Here is an 18,586-nt window from a genome sequence, read left to right as displayed (position 1 = left end):
ACAACTACAAATACCAAGGTGTATTTGTTAGACTGCAAACTCTTCCAGACTCACGTTAACCATCTCCAATCCAAAATTAAATCTAGAATCAGCTTCCTATTTCGCAACAAAGCGTCCTTCACTCATGCTGCCAAACATACCCTCGTAAAACTGACCATCCTACAGATCCTCGACTTTGGTGATGTCATTTACAAATAGCCTCCAACACTCTACTCAGCAAATTGGATGCAGTCTATCACAGTGCCATCCGTTTTGTCACCAAAGCCCCATATACTACCCACCATTGCCACCTGTACGCTTTCATTGGCTGGCCCTTGCTTCATACTCGTCGCCAAACCCACTGGCTCCAGGTCATCTACAAGTCTCTGCTAGGTAAAGCCCCGCCTTATCTCAGCTCACTGGTCACCATAGCAGCACCCACCCGTAGCACACGCTCCAGCAGGTATATCTCACTCGTCACCCCCAAAGCCAATTCCTCCTTTGGCCTCCTTTCCTTCCAGTTCTCTGCTGCCAATGACTGGAACGAACTGCAAAAATCACTGAAGCTGGAGACTCATATCTCCCTCACTAGCTTTAAGCACCAGCTGTCAGAGCAACTCACAGATCACTGCACCTGTACATAGCCCATCTGTAATATATCCCATCCAACTACCTCATCCCCATACTGTATGTATTTATTTATCTTGCTCCTTTGCACCCCAGTATCTCTACTTGTACATTCATCTTCTGCACATCAATCACTCCAGTGTTTAATTGGTATATTGTAATTACTTCGCCACCATGGCCTATTTATTGACTTACCTCCCTTATCTTACCTCATTTGCACACAGTGTATATAGATGTTTTCTACTGTATTATTGACTGTATGTTTATTCCATCTGTAACTCTGTGTTGTTGTGTGTGTCGAAGTGCTTTGCTTTATCTTGGCCAGGTCGCAGTTGTAAATGAGAACTTGTTCTCAACTAGCCACCTGGTTAAATAAAGGTGAAATAACATTTAAAAAAAGAACATTTAAAAAGAAAAACAGAAATACCTTATTTACATAAGTTTTCAGACCCTTTGCAATGAGACTCGAAATTGAGCTCAGGTGCATCCTGTTTCTATTGAACACCCTTGAGATGTTTCTACAACTTGATTGAAGTCCACCTGTGGTAAATTCTATTGATTGGACATGATTTGGAAAAGCACACACCTGTCTATATAAGGTCCCACAGTTGGCAGTGCATGTCAGAGCAAAGATCAAGCCATGAGGTCGAAGGAATTGTCCATACATTTCTGCAGCATTGAAGGTCCCTAAGAACTCAGTGGCCTCCATCATTCTTAAATGGAAGATGTTTGGAGCCACCAACAATCTTCCTAGAGCTGGCCGCCCGGCCAAACTGAGCAATCGGGGAAGAAGGGCCTTAGTCAGTGAAGTGACCAAGAAATTGATGGCCACTCTGACAGAGCTATAGAGTTCCTCTGTGGAGATGGGAAAACCTTCCATAAGGACAACCATCTCTGCAGCACTCCACCAATCAGGCCTTTATGATAGAGTGGCCAGACGGAAGCCACTCCTCAGTAAAAGGCACATTACAGCCCGCTTGGAGTTTGCCAAAAGGTACCTAAAGACTCTCAGACTATTAGAAACAAGATTGTCTGGACTGATGAAACCAAGATTTGATGGCTCAAGTTTAGAGGGAGGATGCAATTGGCTTGCTGACTGCAGGAATGTCCACCAGAGCTGTTGACAAAGAACTGAATGTTATTTCCCCACTTTAAGCCACCTCCAACGTCGTTTTAGCGAATTTGCCAATACATCCAACAGCAGACCACATGTAACCACGCCATCCTAGGACCTCCACATCTGGCTTCTTCACCTGCGGGATCGTCAGAGGAGGGAGCAGGGGGTTGCGGAGGAGTATTTTCGTCTGTAATAAAGCCCTTTTGTGTGGAAAAACTCATTCTGATTGGCTGGGCCTGGCTCCCCAGATTAGGGCTATAAATTAGGGCCTAATGAATTAATTTCAATTGACTGATTTCCTTATATGAGTTATAGCTCAGTGAAATCTTTGAAATTGTTACATGTTGAGTTTATATTTTTGTTCAGTATATTTGTCCCAGTCTTGATCCAATGCTGAGGTTGTGAGGTGTTGTTATTTCAATGTTGAGCACTCTACTGATTTCTTCAGCAACCGTCTACTTTTTATTGACACACAGATCGATAAGGTTTCATCAGTAGACAGCCAGACATCATGCAGCCTCTCTCGGTCAATACTGACTGACTCGAATCTTTCACTCCTGTGGTGTGTATGATATATACTGGCATGATTTTGATTATGATGAACCAGGCAAAGCTAAGCACCATTGCCTTGGACAATGGATACACAGATCGTAATGGCCATAGAGACTGCCAAAGAGAACAAGATTGAGATAAAGAAAAAAAGTAACAATTTACATCATCTCATTGTCAATCAAACGATTGTCATAACTGACATTGACTGACAGTGCATTAACAGTATAATTACAATCAGTTACAATGACTCTCTGCATTTGATACGATCATGCACATGCTTGTATGGTCCCATGATAGAAGGCTGGATGGATGGATGGATTGAGAGAGTGTGTGTGTGTGTGTGTGTGCGTGCGTGCGTGCGTGCGTGCGTGCGTGCGTGCGGCGTGCGACGTGCGTGCGTGCGTGCGTGCGTTCCAATGGTAGAAGGTTGGATGGAGAGGAGAGGCCAATATGTCATGATTGGAGTTGCTTTCTTCTACATTTCATCTATAGTGGATCTGTAGCTTAGCCTCCTTCCCTCCTTCCTCGTCATCCCGTCTTCATGCTTGGCATGGCCCTCTGGGATGTACAGATGGGCTTTCCATGTTGAAAAAATCATGACATACGTGTGGATGAGTAAGAGCTGCCACTCGCCCGCACCCAGGCTGTCTCATGTACATATGTCCTCTATCTCAGCCCCTTCTCTGCTCCTATCTCCTCTGAAGAGGTGACTTCTCATCAAACTGTCTCTCGTGGATGTATTGATGGATATATATATGGATGTATTGATGGATGTATATACGGATGTATAGATGGATGTATAGATGGATATATAGATGGGAGTATATATGGATGAATATATGGATGTATATATGGATGTATTGATGGATGTATAGATGGATGTATAGATGGGTGTATATATGGATGTATATATGGATGTATATATGGATGTATTGATGGATGTATAGATGGATGTATAGTTGGATGTATAGATGGGTGTATATATGGATGTATTGATGGATGTATTGATGGATGTATAGATGGGTGTATATATGGATGTATAGTTGGATGTATAGATGGGTGTATATATGGATGTACATATGGATGTATTGATGGCTGTATAGATGGATGTATAGTTGGATGTATAGATGGGTGTATAGATGGGTGTATATATGAATGTACTGTATAGATGGGTGTATATATGGATGTATTGATGGATGTATAGATGGATGTATGGATGCATCCTGTCCATTGGGATACAGAAACCTTAACTGGAACTGTAGTCTTCTTTGTATATGGAATCATGCCAGTACCTATAATCTCTCATGGACAGAGCCACGTAAACATAACTGGTACCATAGTATCTGTTGGGAAGGAATGGGATGTGTGGGATAACGAGCAGCAGTAGTTCTGGGGTTTGGGTTTGGGTTTTTTGTTATGCGTTATTTGAACAAATCATCATTTTGCAGGTGTTAGCATCTTTCGAATTTCGGAAGAGGAGGGGACAACTCCACATTCGTTCCGTTCCTCATTCTAGCATCTCTTCATCTCTTCTCTAAACAGGTATGGACACAGAACTTAATCGAGGAGCTGACCAATTACGTGAGACTTTATTGTACCTAGAACTGGATTCTTAGTTCTCAAACAGTCTCTGGAGCATTATGTCTATGTAGTCTCATGTATGTATAGGGAAGCAATTTATAACTCGAACTCTCAACCCTTAAAGGACTGAAATGTCAGTGATGGATTTATAAGCTGCAGTCTCACATTCTATTAGTTAAGCTTAAAAGCTAACCAGGGAGTTTGTTAGTAATTATATTTTAAATGCCATTAGTTGGTTTTTGCAACATATATTTGCTGCAACACATAGTAATATAAGGTCTACTCCAGGGAATATATATAGGCTTCTGCAAATTAATTTTCATATTTTCATATCAACATTTAACACCTGAAATGACTGGAGGTTGCCAGAGGTGTGGTGATGGAACTACTCTCGCTATGATTCCACTCTTACATAAACAAATACAGTATGTAACCCCCTTTGAACCTGGCCAGGGTTAAAGCAGCAGTACGTGGGATGCTACTCACTCAGCTAGCATTTTAAACTCTCTGTTTCAATAATACAGTCTATCCTAATCATATTAGCAGAGTTTAAGTATAAATTGAATAAAGAAATTAGGTCAATTAAAGGTTAAGTTGCTGAAAATTAGATTTTTGGAAACTAAGATTTAATTGGTCAATTTATAAGGGTCTAAGGCAGCTGAGGTGTTCCTAGTTGTCCCTCGGAAGGAGACAGAGAGGGAGAGAGACAGAGAGAAAGATAGATATAATGAGAGCGATAAAAAGAGTGAGATAAAGAGTAAAGGAGAAATGGAGAGTAGAGTGAGTACAGAAAGGCATACAGAGACAGTTACTGTCACACACTCCAGTGGTATCCTGATCCTGGTATCCTGATCCCTTTTCAGTTTCTGCTGGTGACAGCTAACTGACACTTTACTGTCTGTCTGAGAGTGGTGGAGGATGTGGGACCCATGCATGTGTGACTACCTGCCTCAGTGTAGTCGGATACATGCAGTGGAATAAAGTATAAAAATGTCAGATAATGAGAGCTGTCGATGTCATTGTTGGTCCTTGCTACCTAGTACACTCTTGTGCTTAAAACAGATGCAAAGACAGGTAACCAATCCAAGCAACTATAGTCAATGTTTGCTACTGTATCTTATGTATTGATAGAAGTTGCCAATTTATACTCAAATGTATTTATTCAAGTTAACAAGACCTTCAAATTCTGGGTCTTTTGGTTAATGTCTGTTCTCTTATGTTTAGATAACAACTGTAAACTTGTCTTTTATACCTATACACCATTCTTGTGTATGTGTTCAATAAAAAATATTTGAACGAACAAGACCTTCAATTAACAAGACCTTCAGTTGTATTTAGTGCTTTATTAATGATATGTTACAGTTTAATGCTCTTAGTGGATTCATATTTCAGTCCGTCTTCGGCTCCGCACTATATAAAGTACCAGTCAAAAGTTTGGACACAACTACTCATTCAAGGGTTTTTCTTTATTTTTACTATTTTCTACATTGTAGAATAATAGTGAAGACATCAAAACTATGAAATAATATATGGAATCATGTAGTAACCACAAAAACTGTTAAACAAATCAAAATATATTTTATATTTGAGATTCTTTAAAGGAGCCACGCTTTGCCTTGATGACAGCTTTGCACACTATTGGCATTCTCTCAACCAGCTTCATGAAGTAGACACCTGGAATGCCAGAAATCTTTCTGATTGAGAGGGGGTCAAATACTTATTTCCCTCATTAAAATGCAAATCAATTTATAACATTTCTGACATGCGTTTTTCTGGATATTTTTGTTGTTATTCTGTCTCTCACTGTTCAAACAAACCTACCATTAAAATTATAGACTGATCCTTTCTTTGTCAGTGGGCAAACGTACAAAATCAGCAGGGGATCAAATACTTTTTTCCCCCACTGTAGATACTTTTGTACCTGTTTCCTCCAGCATCTTCACAAGGTCCTTTGCTGTTGTTCTGGGATTGATTTGCACCTTTCGCACCAAAGTACGTTCATCTCTAGGAGACAGAATGTGTCTCCTTCCTGAGCGGTATGACGGCTGTGTGGTCCCATGGTGTTTATACTTGCTTACTATTGTTTGTACAGATGAACGTGGTACCTTCAGGCATTTGGAAATTGCTCCCAAGGATTAACCAGACTTGTGGAGGTCTCCAATTTATGTGGAGGTCTTGGCTGATTTCTTTTGATTTTCCCATGATGTCAAGCAAAGAGGCACTGAGTTTGAAGCTAGGCCTTAAAATACATCCTCAGATACACCTCCAATTGACTGAAATTATGTCAATTAGCCTATCAGAAGCTTCTAAAGCCATGACATTATTTTCGGGAATTTTTCAAGCTGTTTGAAGGCACAGTCAACTTAGCGTATGTAGACTAATGACCCACTGGAATTGTGATACAGTGAATTATAAGTGAACTAATCTGTCTGTAAACAATTGTTGGAAAAATTATAGGTGTCATGCACAAAGTAGATGTCCTAACCGACTTGCCAAAACTATAGTTTGTTAATAAGACATTTGTGGAGTGATTGAAAAACGAGTTTAATTGACTCCAACCTAAGTGTATGTAAACTTCTGACTTCAGCTGTATGTTCAAAAACATTTTGTTTTTTCTGAGTCCTCAGGAAGATAATATGCTAATGAGCAGAGTATATTCCTAAACAGAGTATTCCCATTTGTGTCAGAAATAGAAAAAAAGACAAACAAAACAATTAAATAAAAATACAACAATAGCTTCATAATAAATGTACTGATTACTGCCTACCTACACTGTAGTCAACATTTCTACAGTCCTATGGATGGCATCTTACAGCTGATTGAGAGATTATGTCCTCCAAATATCTGGGGTATTTCATCTCAAGGACACTGTTCCATAAATAAACATCAGTGCACCAAAGTGGATGGACATAAGGCAAGCTGGAGAGAGCAGAGAGATCAGCTAGTATGGTGAGTGCAACACTAACATACTCTGTGGAGTGTGCCTCCCTAGAGGGTTTCTCTATAAACTGACCATAGAGTTGGATAGAGGGCACACTTCACACAAAAACCTCATGGGGCTGTCCATGCTGTCACAGAAGTGATAATGGCAAAGATAAGGGATGGTCTCTCTTTCTACCTCGATGGAGTTGATTGACATTAACACTGATCTCAGAACAGTCTTGCGCTTAACCCACTCTGACAGATCCATTTAAAACGCCCTGTATACCACAGGCCTGGGGGAACAGCAGGCACACTACTGGTTCAAGAGGACAAATTGAGTAAATATGACGTATTTAGGCAGGCAAAGTGCAATGCTCCCTCTGGATAACAGCAATCCATTCCATGTCCTCTTTCTGTGTAGACGTAGGGGCATCTACACTACTGTACGTACAGTACCAGTCAAAAGTTTGGACACACCTACTTATTCAATGGTTTTTCTTTATTTATTCTCTAAGAGCTTTCCACACCTGGATTGTGCAACATTTGCCCATTATTCTTTTCAAAATTCTTCAAGCTCTGTCAAATTGGTTGTTGATCATTGCCAGACAACCATTTCAGGTCTTGCCTTAGATTTTCAAGTAGATTTAAGTTAACTCTTTAACTCGTCCCCTCCCCAGGAACATTCACTGTCGTCTTGTAAGCAACTCCAGTGTAGATTTAGCCTTGCACTTTAGGTTATTGTCCTGCTGAAAAGTGAATTAGTCTCCCAGTGTCTGGTGGAAAGCAGGCTGAACCAAGTTTTCCTCTATGATTTTGCCCTTGCTTAGCTCCATTCAGTTTATTTTTTATCCTGAAAAACTCCCCAGTCCTTAACGATAACAAGCATACTCATAACATGATGCAGCCACCACTGTGTTTGAAAATATGGAGAGTTGTACTCAGTAATCTGTTGTATTGGATTTGCCCCAAACATAACACTTCATTTTCAGGACAAAAAGTTAATTGCTTTGCCACATTTTTTGCAGTATTACTTTAGTGCCTTCTTGCAAACAAGATGCATATTTTGGAATACTTTTATTCTGTACAGGCCTCCTTCTTTTCACTTGGTCATTTAGGTTAGTATTGTGGAGTAACTACAATGATGTTGATCCATCCTGAGTTGTCTCTTGTCACAGCCATTAACCTCTGTAACTGTTTTAAAGTCACCATTAGCCTCATGGTGAAATCCCTGAGCAGGTGAACTGAGTTAGGAAGGGCGCCTGTATCTTTGTAGTGACTAGGTGTATTGATACACCACCCAAAGTGTAATTAATAACTTCACCATGCCCAAAGGGATATTTCATGTCTAGAAAACCTCTGTGGTCTTTGTGGTTGAATCTGTGTTTGAAATTCACTGCTCAACTGAGGGACCTTACAGATAATTGTATGTGTCTGGTACAGAGATGATGTAGTCATGCAAAAACCACATCAAACACTATTATTGCACAGAGTGAGTCCATGCAACTTATTATGTGACTTGTTAAGCACATTTTTACTCCTGAACTTATTTAGGCTTCGCATAACAAAAGGGTTGAATACTCATGACTCAAGACATTTCTACTTTCCATTTGTAATGGGAACATACAGCTGCAGCACGGCATGGGACATCTCACAACACATGCTACACAGAGTATTATACAGTATACTGTAGGCTATTCTGCACAGAACACAGAACTTTGTGGGTGTATTAATGATGTGCAAGAACTATCAAATACTGGATTAATCTCCTCAAATGAAGGTGGACATCCGTCTCATAATATTCTTATGTACTGGCCGAAAAACTAAAGGGATGATGGCCACTAATTAGTAAACTAAAAAGTTATAAAAAGGAAGCTTCGGGCTTCCTTTTCCCATCAAGTCACTATTCTATTGTCACGTGTTGGAAAGGGAAGGCAGGTGAAATAATGAAAATCTGAAAGTGGATTAGTGTGAAAGAGTGAGGAGTTAAATGAGGTCCATGGGAATAGTAGGGCTGTGGAAGCCCCTAGGCATCCTGATGTGCTAGAGGGAGAAGGTGGTAGTTACAGTGGTATTACAAGAACAAACATGGGCATACACACACGAATGCTCGAGCACGCGCACACACACATTTGTTTTACTCTCTTTGTGGGGACCAAACAATTGATTCCCATTCAAAGTCCTATTTTCCCTAACCCCTACATCTAACCCTAATCTTAACACCAAACCCCTAACCCTAAACCTAACCCTAACTCCTAACCCTAACCCCTAACCCTAATTTTAACACTAAACCTAACCCCTAAGCCTTATTAAATAGCCTTTTTCCTTGTGGGGACCGGCAAATTGTCCCCACCATTTTCCATGTTTTACTTGGGAGGACTTCTGGACCCCAAAAGGATAGTAAAACTAAAAAGACTCACACGTACACTAATCGATGTTGACTATTTATTCAACATGTTCTGCTTTCCACAGAGGTACAATATAATATTGTTCTATTCAATTATGTGATTAGGCCAATGTCTCTCTCAGCAACATCTGCTTTCAATAGCTTCCACGTGTTAGATCAATAGATGATGTCTCAGTTATTTGGGGCATAATAAGCTTATGGTGTCGAAATATCAATGGTAGATTCCACAACACACGCACACACCTCAGTCTGCCTATCTGGCGGCTTTAGTGTGTCTGGCCCTAGATTAGACAGCTTTAAGCTGCTGGGTAAAACAAGCGTCTAAAGTTCTTATCTCAAAGTTCTGGTTGTTATCACATAATTAAACAGATATGGTTGTTATCCATTTCTTCCATCTGTATTGGGATGTGTGGCTCTTGCTCCAGGTAATGTGGATAACTGACATTGTAGACAGGGTTGGTGATAGTGTTAGATTGTGTGACATGTGAAAGGGGTATTTGCTGGTGACCTCTATCTACAATGTCAAACCTTCAGGTAGGCACCTGATAGACAAAAATTGTTTTAGAGTTAATTTCCTGCAATTCTACGCATTTTGCCATGGGCCCTAGTGGCTGCGGGGTCCTAAGTGGTCACTTATGTTGCTTATACCTGGAACCGGCCCTGTAGACAGCAGAAGCTTTTCAAAAGAGAATCCTCCAAGGTACAGAGATACAGTAGAGATAGGCATTTTTGGACTGGGGCTGCAGAGATAAAGACATAGACATTTTTGGACAGCAGAAGATTTTCTTAAGAGGGTCCTCTGAGGTGTAGAGATATTAAAGATGTATGCTAGTCTGCTAACCCAAATGGCACCCTATTCCCTATTTAGTGCACTACTTTTGGCCAGAGCCAATATATAGGGAATAAGGTGCCACTTAGGAAGCAGTCATAGACACCTTTGGACTGGGGCTGCGGATCTGATATCACTCCCTGATAAATTAGCTCTGAAAACAGAGAGAATGGTGTGCTGCAGTTGTTTTGTTAGTTTACTTGTAAAATATGTGTGCCGGTTGAGATCACCTAACCAAAGGCGGGCACTGTCTATCATATATATCTCCTACAACCATACAGAGGCTGGAGCCATTGTCACTATGTGAGTCATTTAAATGAGAACTGAGATGATTATAGTCCATGTGAATTTGACATGAGGAAGAAGCTCTCTTACGGTGTTTAGCACATGTAAGTGTAGGTGGTGAATGTCTGGGACTAGCTAACATAGTTTATACCTTCCTCTCTCCCTCTCTCCATACCTCCTTCTCTCTCTCTCTCTCGCTCTCTCCCTCCCTCTCTCTCTCCCTCCCTCTCTCCTACTTCCCTTCCTTCCTTCCTTCCTTCCTTCCTTCCTTCCTTCCTTCCTTCCTTCCTTCCTTCCTTCCTTCCTTCCTTCCTTCCTTCCTTCCTTCCTTCCTTCCTTCCTTCCTTCCTTCCTTCCTCCCTCCATCCCTCTCCGTCTTTCACTCCCTCCCTCCCTCCCTCCCTCCCTCCCTCCCTCCCTCCCTCCCTCCTCCCTCCCTCCCTCCCTCCCTCCCTCCCTCCCTCCCTCACCAGGTGGCCAACCTCCTCCGCCTCTTCCAGATCCCTCAGATCAGCTATGCCTCCACCAGCGCCAAGCTCAGTGACAAGTCTCGCTACGACTACTTTGCCCGCACCGTGCCGCCTGATTTCTACCAGGCCAAGGCCATCGCCGAGATCCTGCGCTACTTCAACTGGACCTACGTGTCCACTGTGGCATCTGAGGGCGACTACGGCGAGACGGGCATCGATGCATTCCAGCAGGAGGCCCGTGCCCGCCAAATCTGCATCGCCACCTCGGCTAAGGTCAGCCGGTTGTTATTTGTTTGTTTGTTGCTGTTGTTGCTGTTGTTGCCCCTGTCACAGCTAAATAATTAATATAGTGTAAATGATTCAATAGTGTTGAAGACTACTGTGTCTTATTGTAACATGCAATGATTATAAGTTAGTGCATAATTAATTTGTTGGTCAAACAGGTGAGTCGCTCGATGAACCGGTTCAGCTACGACCAGGTGATCCGCTCGCTGCAGCAGAAGTCCAACGCCAAGGTGGTCATCCTGTTCACACGCAGTGAGGATGCCAGGGAGCTGCTGGTGGCTGCCGCGCGCATGAACAGCACCTTCACTTGGGTGGCCAGCGATGGCTGGGGGGCGCAGGTAGGGTCTGGTAGTCCATTCAAAAATGGTTGATTCCCGATTCCCTAACAATTATAGAACTAATTCCTGTGTAATAATCGATTCCCGTCATTTTACTGCTATTTTCGATAAAATGTCATGTTTTGTGACTGTGATTTTGGTAACTGCAGATGTAAGTTAAGTAAGAAATGTTATGTTTTCATTCCAATTAATTATAAAATGTGAATGATTTTCAGGAGAGCGTGGTGAGGGGAAGCGAGACGGCAGCAGAGGGGGCCTTCACCATCGAGCTGGCCTCTTACCCCATCCGGGAGTTTGCAGACTACTTCACCAAGCTGAACCCCTACACTAACACACGGAACCCCTGGTTCAGAGAATTCTGGGAGCACCGCTTCGACTGTAGTCTCACGGAGCCTGGTTGTAGCGAACACAGTCTGCGGGACGGCAAGTTTGAGCAGGAGTCCAAGATCATGTTTGTAGTCAACGCGGTGTATGCCATGGCTCATGCCCTGCATAATATGAGGCAGGCGGTGTGCCTACCCAATGCCACCAAGATATGTGATGCCATGAAACCAGGCACTGGGAAGAGGTTCTATAGAGACTTCATCCTCAAGGCCAAGTTTGATGGTGAGTGAAGTGGTCAACAATAGAAATAGCATTACCAGAAGGGGCCAACACCATTCTTGTAAATATTCCATAATGGGTGGACCGGTGGCCATATTGAGTGCACCCAATTCTGTGGGTAATGTAATTCAATTTCTATGGCCTTAACAGCCATATAAGGTCAGGTGACTTGATTACTGTCTATATCACAATGTTAGCCTATACTTCATTCACCACACAAGTTTAGATATACTATAGAATGAAACTATCTTTGCCACTCATAATGTTTATCTTACTTTTCTTATTTCAATGTAATAACACACAGAAGGTAAGCGCTCTGCAAGCAGCTCAGAATCACAGAGTAATCCTATTATTACCCTGAGCTTCTCCTAGAATGATGTCTAAATATAATTGAGTATTACATTTTTTTATTTAATCATGAATATTGGCAAATTGGAGCAATTTGAAACCAATGCTAATCTGGATTGAGCATGAGATTGGTTTTTCAGTTGATGTTGTGTCCCTGTGGAGTTGAGAAAGGTTTGGTGAAGATTCAATTTGCAGTGATAAAACATGAATTAACATCTATGGGATCATCAGTAACAAATAGAGACTGAGTAAGATGCTTAGCAAGCCACCTGCAGTATTTTGAGAACATGCCTCATGAATGGATGTTTGCATTAAAGGAATTAATTAAAAAGAAAACGGATTCGATGAAGGAAATATTTACATAATATCTAAGTATGTGAGAAAAATGTTTTACTACATATTAAAACTCAATATCTAACTAAAGAGGAGGGGTTTTCTTTCCTCTTAAATGTCATAATTTATATATTTCTGTTTCCTCTCATCTGAAACCCTGAAGAAGGCATCACACCCTATAACAATAATAATCATAATAACAATATAGAAGCATTTCTGAAATCTATTTCCATTGTCCAAGACAAGATTGGCTGAATATTATCCACTCTTCTGTTTCCCTCAGCTCCCTTCAGACCTGCGGACACGGAAAACATGGTGCGTTTCGACGCCTACGGAGACAGTCTGGGCCGCTACAACATCTTCCACTACCACAAAGAGGAGGATAAATACGTGTACAGGAAGGTATGTAGCTCTCCATCCAGGGGTGCTGTACTGCGGCTGACCATGTGCCTCTCACCGTGTGTGTGTGTGTGTGTGTGTGTGTGTGTGTGTGTGTGTGTGTGTGTGTGTGTGTGTGTGTGTGTGTGTGTGTGTGTGTGTGTGGTGTGTGTGTGTGTGTGTGTGTGTGTGTGTGTGTGTGTGTGTGTGTGTGTGTGTGTGTGTGTGTGTGTGTGCGCTCGCGATACTTGGTTAAAACAGAAATGTTTTAACCAAGTATCTCTCCTCTCCACTCCTGTTCTCTAAAGGTGGGCTACTGGGCCCAGGGCCTCATCCTAAACACCAGCCAGGTGCCATGGAGGGGCCCGGGCGAGGGGCCCCCCACCTCCCAGTGCAGCGACCCCTGTAGGAAGAACGAGGTGAAGAGCATGCAGCCTGGAGACGTGTGCTGCTGGATCTGCATCCCCTGCCAGGTAATACATCCACAAGCAAGGAGAGAAGAGTGTAAGAGATTACACTATTCTGTCATTGTATAGTTTATCTTCTGTTAGTCAGCATCTCACTTTGAGGGTGTGTTCCACCCGACACCATTCATTTCTACCAGTTGAAAATACACTACCTTATTTTTTTCAGATTTAAGTTTAGGGTTAGGATAGGGCTGTTGCTGCAGTGACCATGTTACCGCCACACTGGCAGTGATGAGTCATGACTGCAGTAAAATTAAGTGTGACCATTGAGTCATGGTAATATCCTTTTATGCACTCTGGACATGCTTTGGTAGTACCCAACTTGCTAACTACCATCAGGTCCTAATGGCCTGGTACTCAGGGCTCTATTGTCCCTCCATTGGGTTCTAATGGCCTGGTACTCAGGGCTCTATTGTCTCTCCATCAGGTCCCAATGGCCTGGTACTCAGGGCTCTATTGTCTCTCCCTTTAGGTCCTAATGGCCTGGTACTCAGGGCTCTATTGTCCCTCCATCAGGTCCTAATGGCCTGGTACTCAGGGCTCTATTGTCTCTCCATCAGGTGCTAATGGCCTGGTACTCAGGGCTCTATTGCCCCTTCATTAGGTCCTAATGGACTGGTACTCAGGGCTCTATTGTCCCTCTAACCACTCTGACATCAATGCAAATGCCTTTGAAAATCACATCAAACACATCAGAACAGTCGACCTATAGTACTTTTAAAACTCACCTCACTGTGATGATCAATTTGAAGAAAGAAGTTCAACAGCAGGTTGAAACAGTGTAAAACATGGTTGTTGTGATGTTGTTTCAAAGCCTAACACAACTAAATGGACAGCGCTTTCTAAGGTGATGATTAATTCAAAACGCATATTAGAGCTTATTGATATGCATAGGCTTATGAGCCTAAGCCAACAAAAAAAGCGGAATAAAAATTGTGATTGTGCCGTTATACCATACATAACCAACTGCATATTACACATGGCAGAAAAACCTAAAACAAAACTGATTTTAAGATGTCTTTGGTACATAATTGGTCTAGCCTTTGAGTGTGAACTATATTATTATGCATACTGGATGGACTGGTTACCTTATGCTACGCTCCAACATTTCTATCCATGAGCCTGGGGGAGAACATATTGAGTGATACGATACCTTCAGTTATACAGAATATCTCTCCACCATGTGTTTCCATCTCCTCTCTCTCCTTTATTCCTTTATTGAGCATGCAGACAGACTGTCAACAGTTTAGTGAAATATGTTTAGTTGCGAAAACATGTTACTATTGATGTTCCTGAGCAGAATTAATTACTGGGTAGCTGCAGGAACAAGGTTTGAGAGCCCGTGGCATACAGAGTTTGGGCGGAATATCACCTGTCGGTCATCAAGGGCATGCTCCTCAAACAGTGGCTGATGCATGGAGGGAAATAAGTCTTCTTATATTTTTCAGTTGTTCATATCAGTTGTTCATATTAAGCACAGCTCCATTATGAAACCGAAGTAGCCTACAAAACAGATTGTCAGGAAAGCGCACGGCCTCCATTTGCTATTTGAGTGTGAATGGAGGCCCCTGCCCCTGTTCCTGCCCATTTGATAATGGGCCATTCTAAATCTAAACTAATTTTACATATTAGTGAAGACAAGATTAAATTGAGAATAGTCTGAGGGGTGAAAATATGATCACTTGATGAGAGAACAGCTGTGCAGCCTGTGGCAAGGAACAAAGCGCAAGTTTTTTATGTCACTTTCTAAAATCATCAATAACCTATAGTCGCACCATGCAGCCCATATATGACATTCTAAGGATTGTATTATTCACAACAAAAATTGACAAATGACTCTAAATGTAGCATATAGGACCTGTTTCAAATGATCACTTTTATGCTCAATTTAGCCACTTCATATGCTCACTCGCTCCTTTCTATTTAATTCAGCTAAGTTCAATGATATTCTTCTTACTATAAAATCAGATAAAACTAAGTAATGGCACCGGACTTCTAAGCATATCTTGTCTGCTAAATGAACAAGCAAACAGACTATGGCATGGAACATAGCCAGTTAACATACAGTAGGCCAACTCATATTCTGTCTGTTCTTCAGAAATACATTTACTTCATATCATAATGACTAATAAATAATAGATTTATTGTGATGGTGTATATTAAATTGATTTATTAGACTTTTTTAAATGTAGATGTTCCAAAGGCGCTCATCAAATATTGTCGATAGTTAGTTTAACAACTACTGAACATCTACAAACCATCTATTTGGGACTATACACTTCATTTCCCCCTGCCAGCCCTACCAGTACCTGCTGGATGAATTCACCTGTGCGGACTGTAGCTTTGGACAGTGGCCCCAGGCCAACCTGACAGGCTGTTTCGACCTGCCAGAGGAGTACATCCGCTGGGAGGTACTGTCACTGTCTTCCCTCTCCCTCCTTTTGCTGCTATTTTCTTCCCTTTTTAAAAAAATTCTGTAAAGTGTTTTGCAACGTATACATGTGAAATAACACTTTAAATAAACCTTGATTTGATTTAGGATGCCTGGGCTATTGGGCCGGTGACCATCTCCTGCCTGGGCATGTTGTGTACCCTCTCCGTGGTGGGCCTATTCTTCAAACACAACGACACCCCAGTGGTCAAAGCCAGCGGGCGGGAGCTGTCCTACATCCTCCTGCTGGGGGTTCTGATGTGCTACAGCATGACCTTCATCTACATCGCCAAGCCCTCCACGGCTGTGTGTACCCTACGTCGACTCGGCCTGGGTACCTCCTTTGCCGTGTGCTACTCGGCGCTCCTCACCAAGACCAACCGCATTGCGCGGATATTCAGCGGGGTGAAGGACGGGGCCACACGGCCACGGTTCATCAGCCCGGCCTCCCAGGTGGCTATCTGTGGCGGGCTGATCTCCTGTCAGCTCCTGGTGGCCTTGGTCTGGCTCCTGGTGGAGATGCCTGGCGTCAGGAAGGAGGTGGGTGTAACAGAGTTGGATTCCTAACCCCCAGCCTGAAATGTTTCCACTCATGCTGTCAAATCATTTGCTTTTCTATAGAGTAATAAGGCATTGTCAAGCGGGCGGTCATGTGTGTTTGCAAGGCGGAGGATCTCAGTGAGGGACAGGGACGGAAGCTATACTGTTAAGCAAGCACAATGACAGTGACGCCTGTCACAAGAGCATAGAGATATAATACTATTCTATATTAATATACTGTTCACTACTCAATATAGCTAATACTATTCTATTATATTTAATTATATGGAGGTGAGCCCCGAGAGGAGGGATATAGTCACCCTAAAGTGCAACAGCAAGGACTCCAGCATGCTGGCTGCTCTGGCCTACAACTGCATCCTCATCGTCCTCTGCACGGTCTATGCCTTCAAGACCAGGAAGTGCCCCGAGAACTTCAACGAGGCCAAGTTCATTGGGTTCACCATGTACACCACCTGTATCATCTGGCTGGCCTTCCAGCCCATCTTCTATGTAACGGCCAGCGACTACAGGGTGAGTGGGAATAATAGACTCCAATTAGGGTTGTAAAAATGCTGGTAACTTTTCCAAAAGGTCCAGGTTTTCCAGAAATCCTGGTTGGAGGTTTTCGGATTTCCTGCTTATTCCCTCCAGAGTTCAAGAATCTTCTAAACAGGATTTTTGGACAACTTAGGAATTTTATGAAAGTTACCGTAATTTATGCAACCCCAACTCCAATATATTGTAATGAAATGGACTAGAATGAGTTAATTGTGCTTATCAACACTAGGGTCAGTACGATATGAATGACAGTGGGTGTCTTTTTTCCCAGATCATTATTTAAAAAAAATCTATAAGTCCTTGAATGTGTCATAGCGTACCAAAGGATCTAGGTGACATACATACATTCCTTTTGATCATCACCTTCCTCTGTGTCTCATCAAAGGACTGTATTTCTTTTCATGTGTCGTAGAGATGCTTTAAAGACAAGAACAAAGACACTGGAGATAGAGATACCCAGTCTTGATTATGTGGGCATTAAACCCCAGTTTTAATAGGCACATATAGTATAGTCACATCGACTGTTACTGAGAAGACAAAGACATTCTCCAAATTATTTTCTGTATCTAATCTAAAACTGCAGTATTGCCATTGCAATACCTTATATTACGATGTGAAAAGTAATTATGTTTTTCCCTCTTATAATGTCGACAGTGAAATGTACAGGAGATTCAACCAGGGCATTTTGATAGGAAGACTCTTGTTCCCAATGTCCCTTTTCTAATAAGGCATTTAGATAGGAAGACTTGTTCCCAGCGTCCCTCTTCTGCAGTGGCTTGAGAAAGTAATCAACCCCCTTGGCATTTTTCCTATTTTGTTGTCTTACAACCTGGAATTAAAATATATTTTGGGGGGGTTTGTATCATTTGATTTACACAACACGCCTACCACTTGGAGATGCAAAATAATTTTTTTGTGAGACAAACAAGAAATAAGACAACAAAACAGAAAACTTGAGCGTGCATAACTATTCCCCCCCCCCCCCAAAAGTCAATACTTTGTAGAGCCACCTTTTGCAGCAATTACAGCTGCAAGTCTCTTGGGGTATGTCTCTATAAGCTTGGCACATCTAGCCACTGGGATTTTTGCCCATTCTTCAAGGCAAAACTGCTCCAGCTCCTTAAAGTTGGATGGGTTCCGCTGGTGTACAGCAATCTTTAAGTCATACCACAGATTATCAATTGGATTTAGGTCTGGGCTTTGACTAGGCCATTCCAAGACATTTAAATGTTTCCCCTTAAACAACTCAAGTGTTGCTTTAGCAGTATGCTTAGGGTCATTATCCTGCTGGAAGGTGAACCTCCATCCCAGTCTCAAATTTCTGGAAGATTGAAACAGGTTTCCCTCAAGAATTCCCCTGTATTTAACGCCATCCATCATTCCTTCAATTCTGACCAGTTTCCAAGTACCAGCAGTTGGGCTGGTCTTCCTGCATTTTAAATATGGTTTAGATAAAACATTGCAGAGATATTCTCACATGAAAAACAAGCTGCCTTGTTCATTCAATTGTGATGAACCTGGAGTCTTCCAGACATTCAT

General features: G+C 42.1%; 1 protein-coding gene across 3 annotated transcripts in view; it reads left to right on the top strand.

Moving 5' to 3' along the window:
- The window catches only part of grm2b (glutamate receptor, metabotropic 2b), a 58,634-nt gene that overhangs the window by 36,038 nt on the left and 4,010 nt on the right, over positions 1 to 18,586 (top strand). For all 3 annotated transcript variants that reach the window (XM_014167804.3, XM_082967614.1, XM_014167806.3), the window contains 8 exons: positions 10,770 to 11,039; positions 11,210 to 11,389; positions 11,605 to 11,995; positions 12,957 to 13,075; positions 13,360 to 13,524; positions 15,816 to 15,929; positions 16,058 to 16,489; positions 16,781 to 17,020. In XM_014167804.3, the coding sequence (XP_014023279.1) occupies positions 10,770 to 11,039; positions 11,210 to 11,389; positions 11,605 to 11,995; positions 12,957 to 13,075; positions 13,360 to 13,524; positions 15,816 to 15,929; positions 16,058 to 16,489; positions 16,781 to 17,020 (1,911 nt within the window). The remainder of the gene's footprint in view (positions 1 to 10,769; positions 11,040 to 11,209; positions 11,390 to 11,604; positions 11,996 to 12,956; positions 13,076 to 13,359; positions 13,525 to 15,815; positions 15,930 to 16,057; positions 16,490 to 16,780; positions 17,021 to 18,586) is intronic.

The sequence above is a fragment of the Salmo salar genome, chromosome 22, assembly GCF_965601325.2.
Source record: "Salmo salar chromosome 22, fSalSal1, whole genome shotgun sequence".
NCBI lineage: Eukaryota > Metazoa > Chordata > Actinopteri > Salmoniformes > Salmonidae > Salmo > Salmo salar.
Note: the sequence above shows the minus strand (reverse complement) of the source record. Positions and strands in the feature narration are given on the sequence as shown.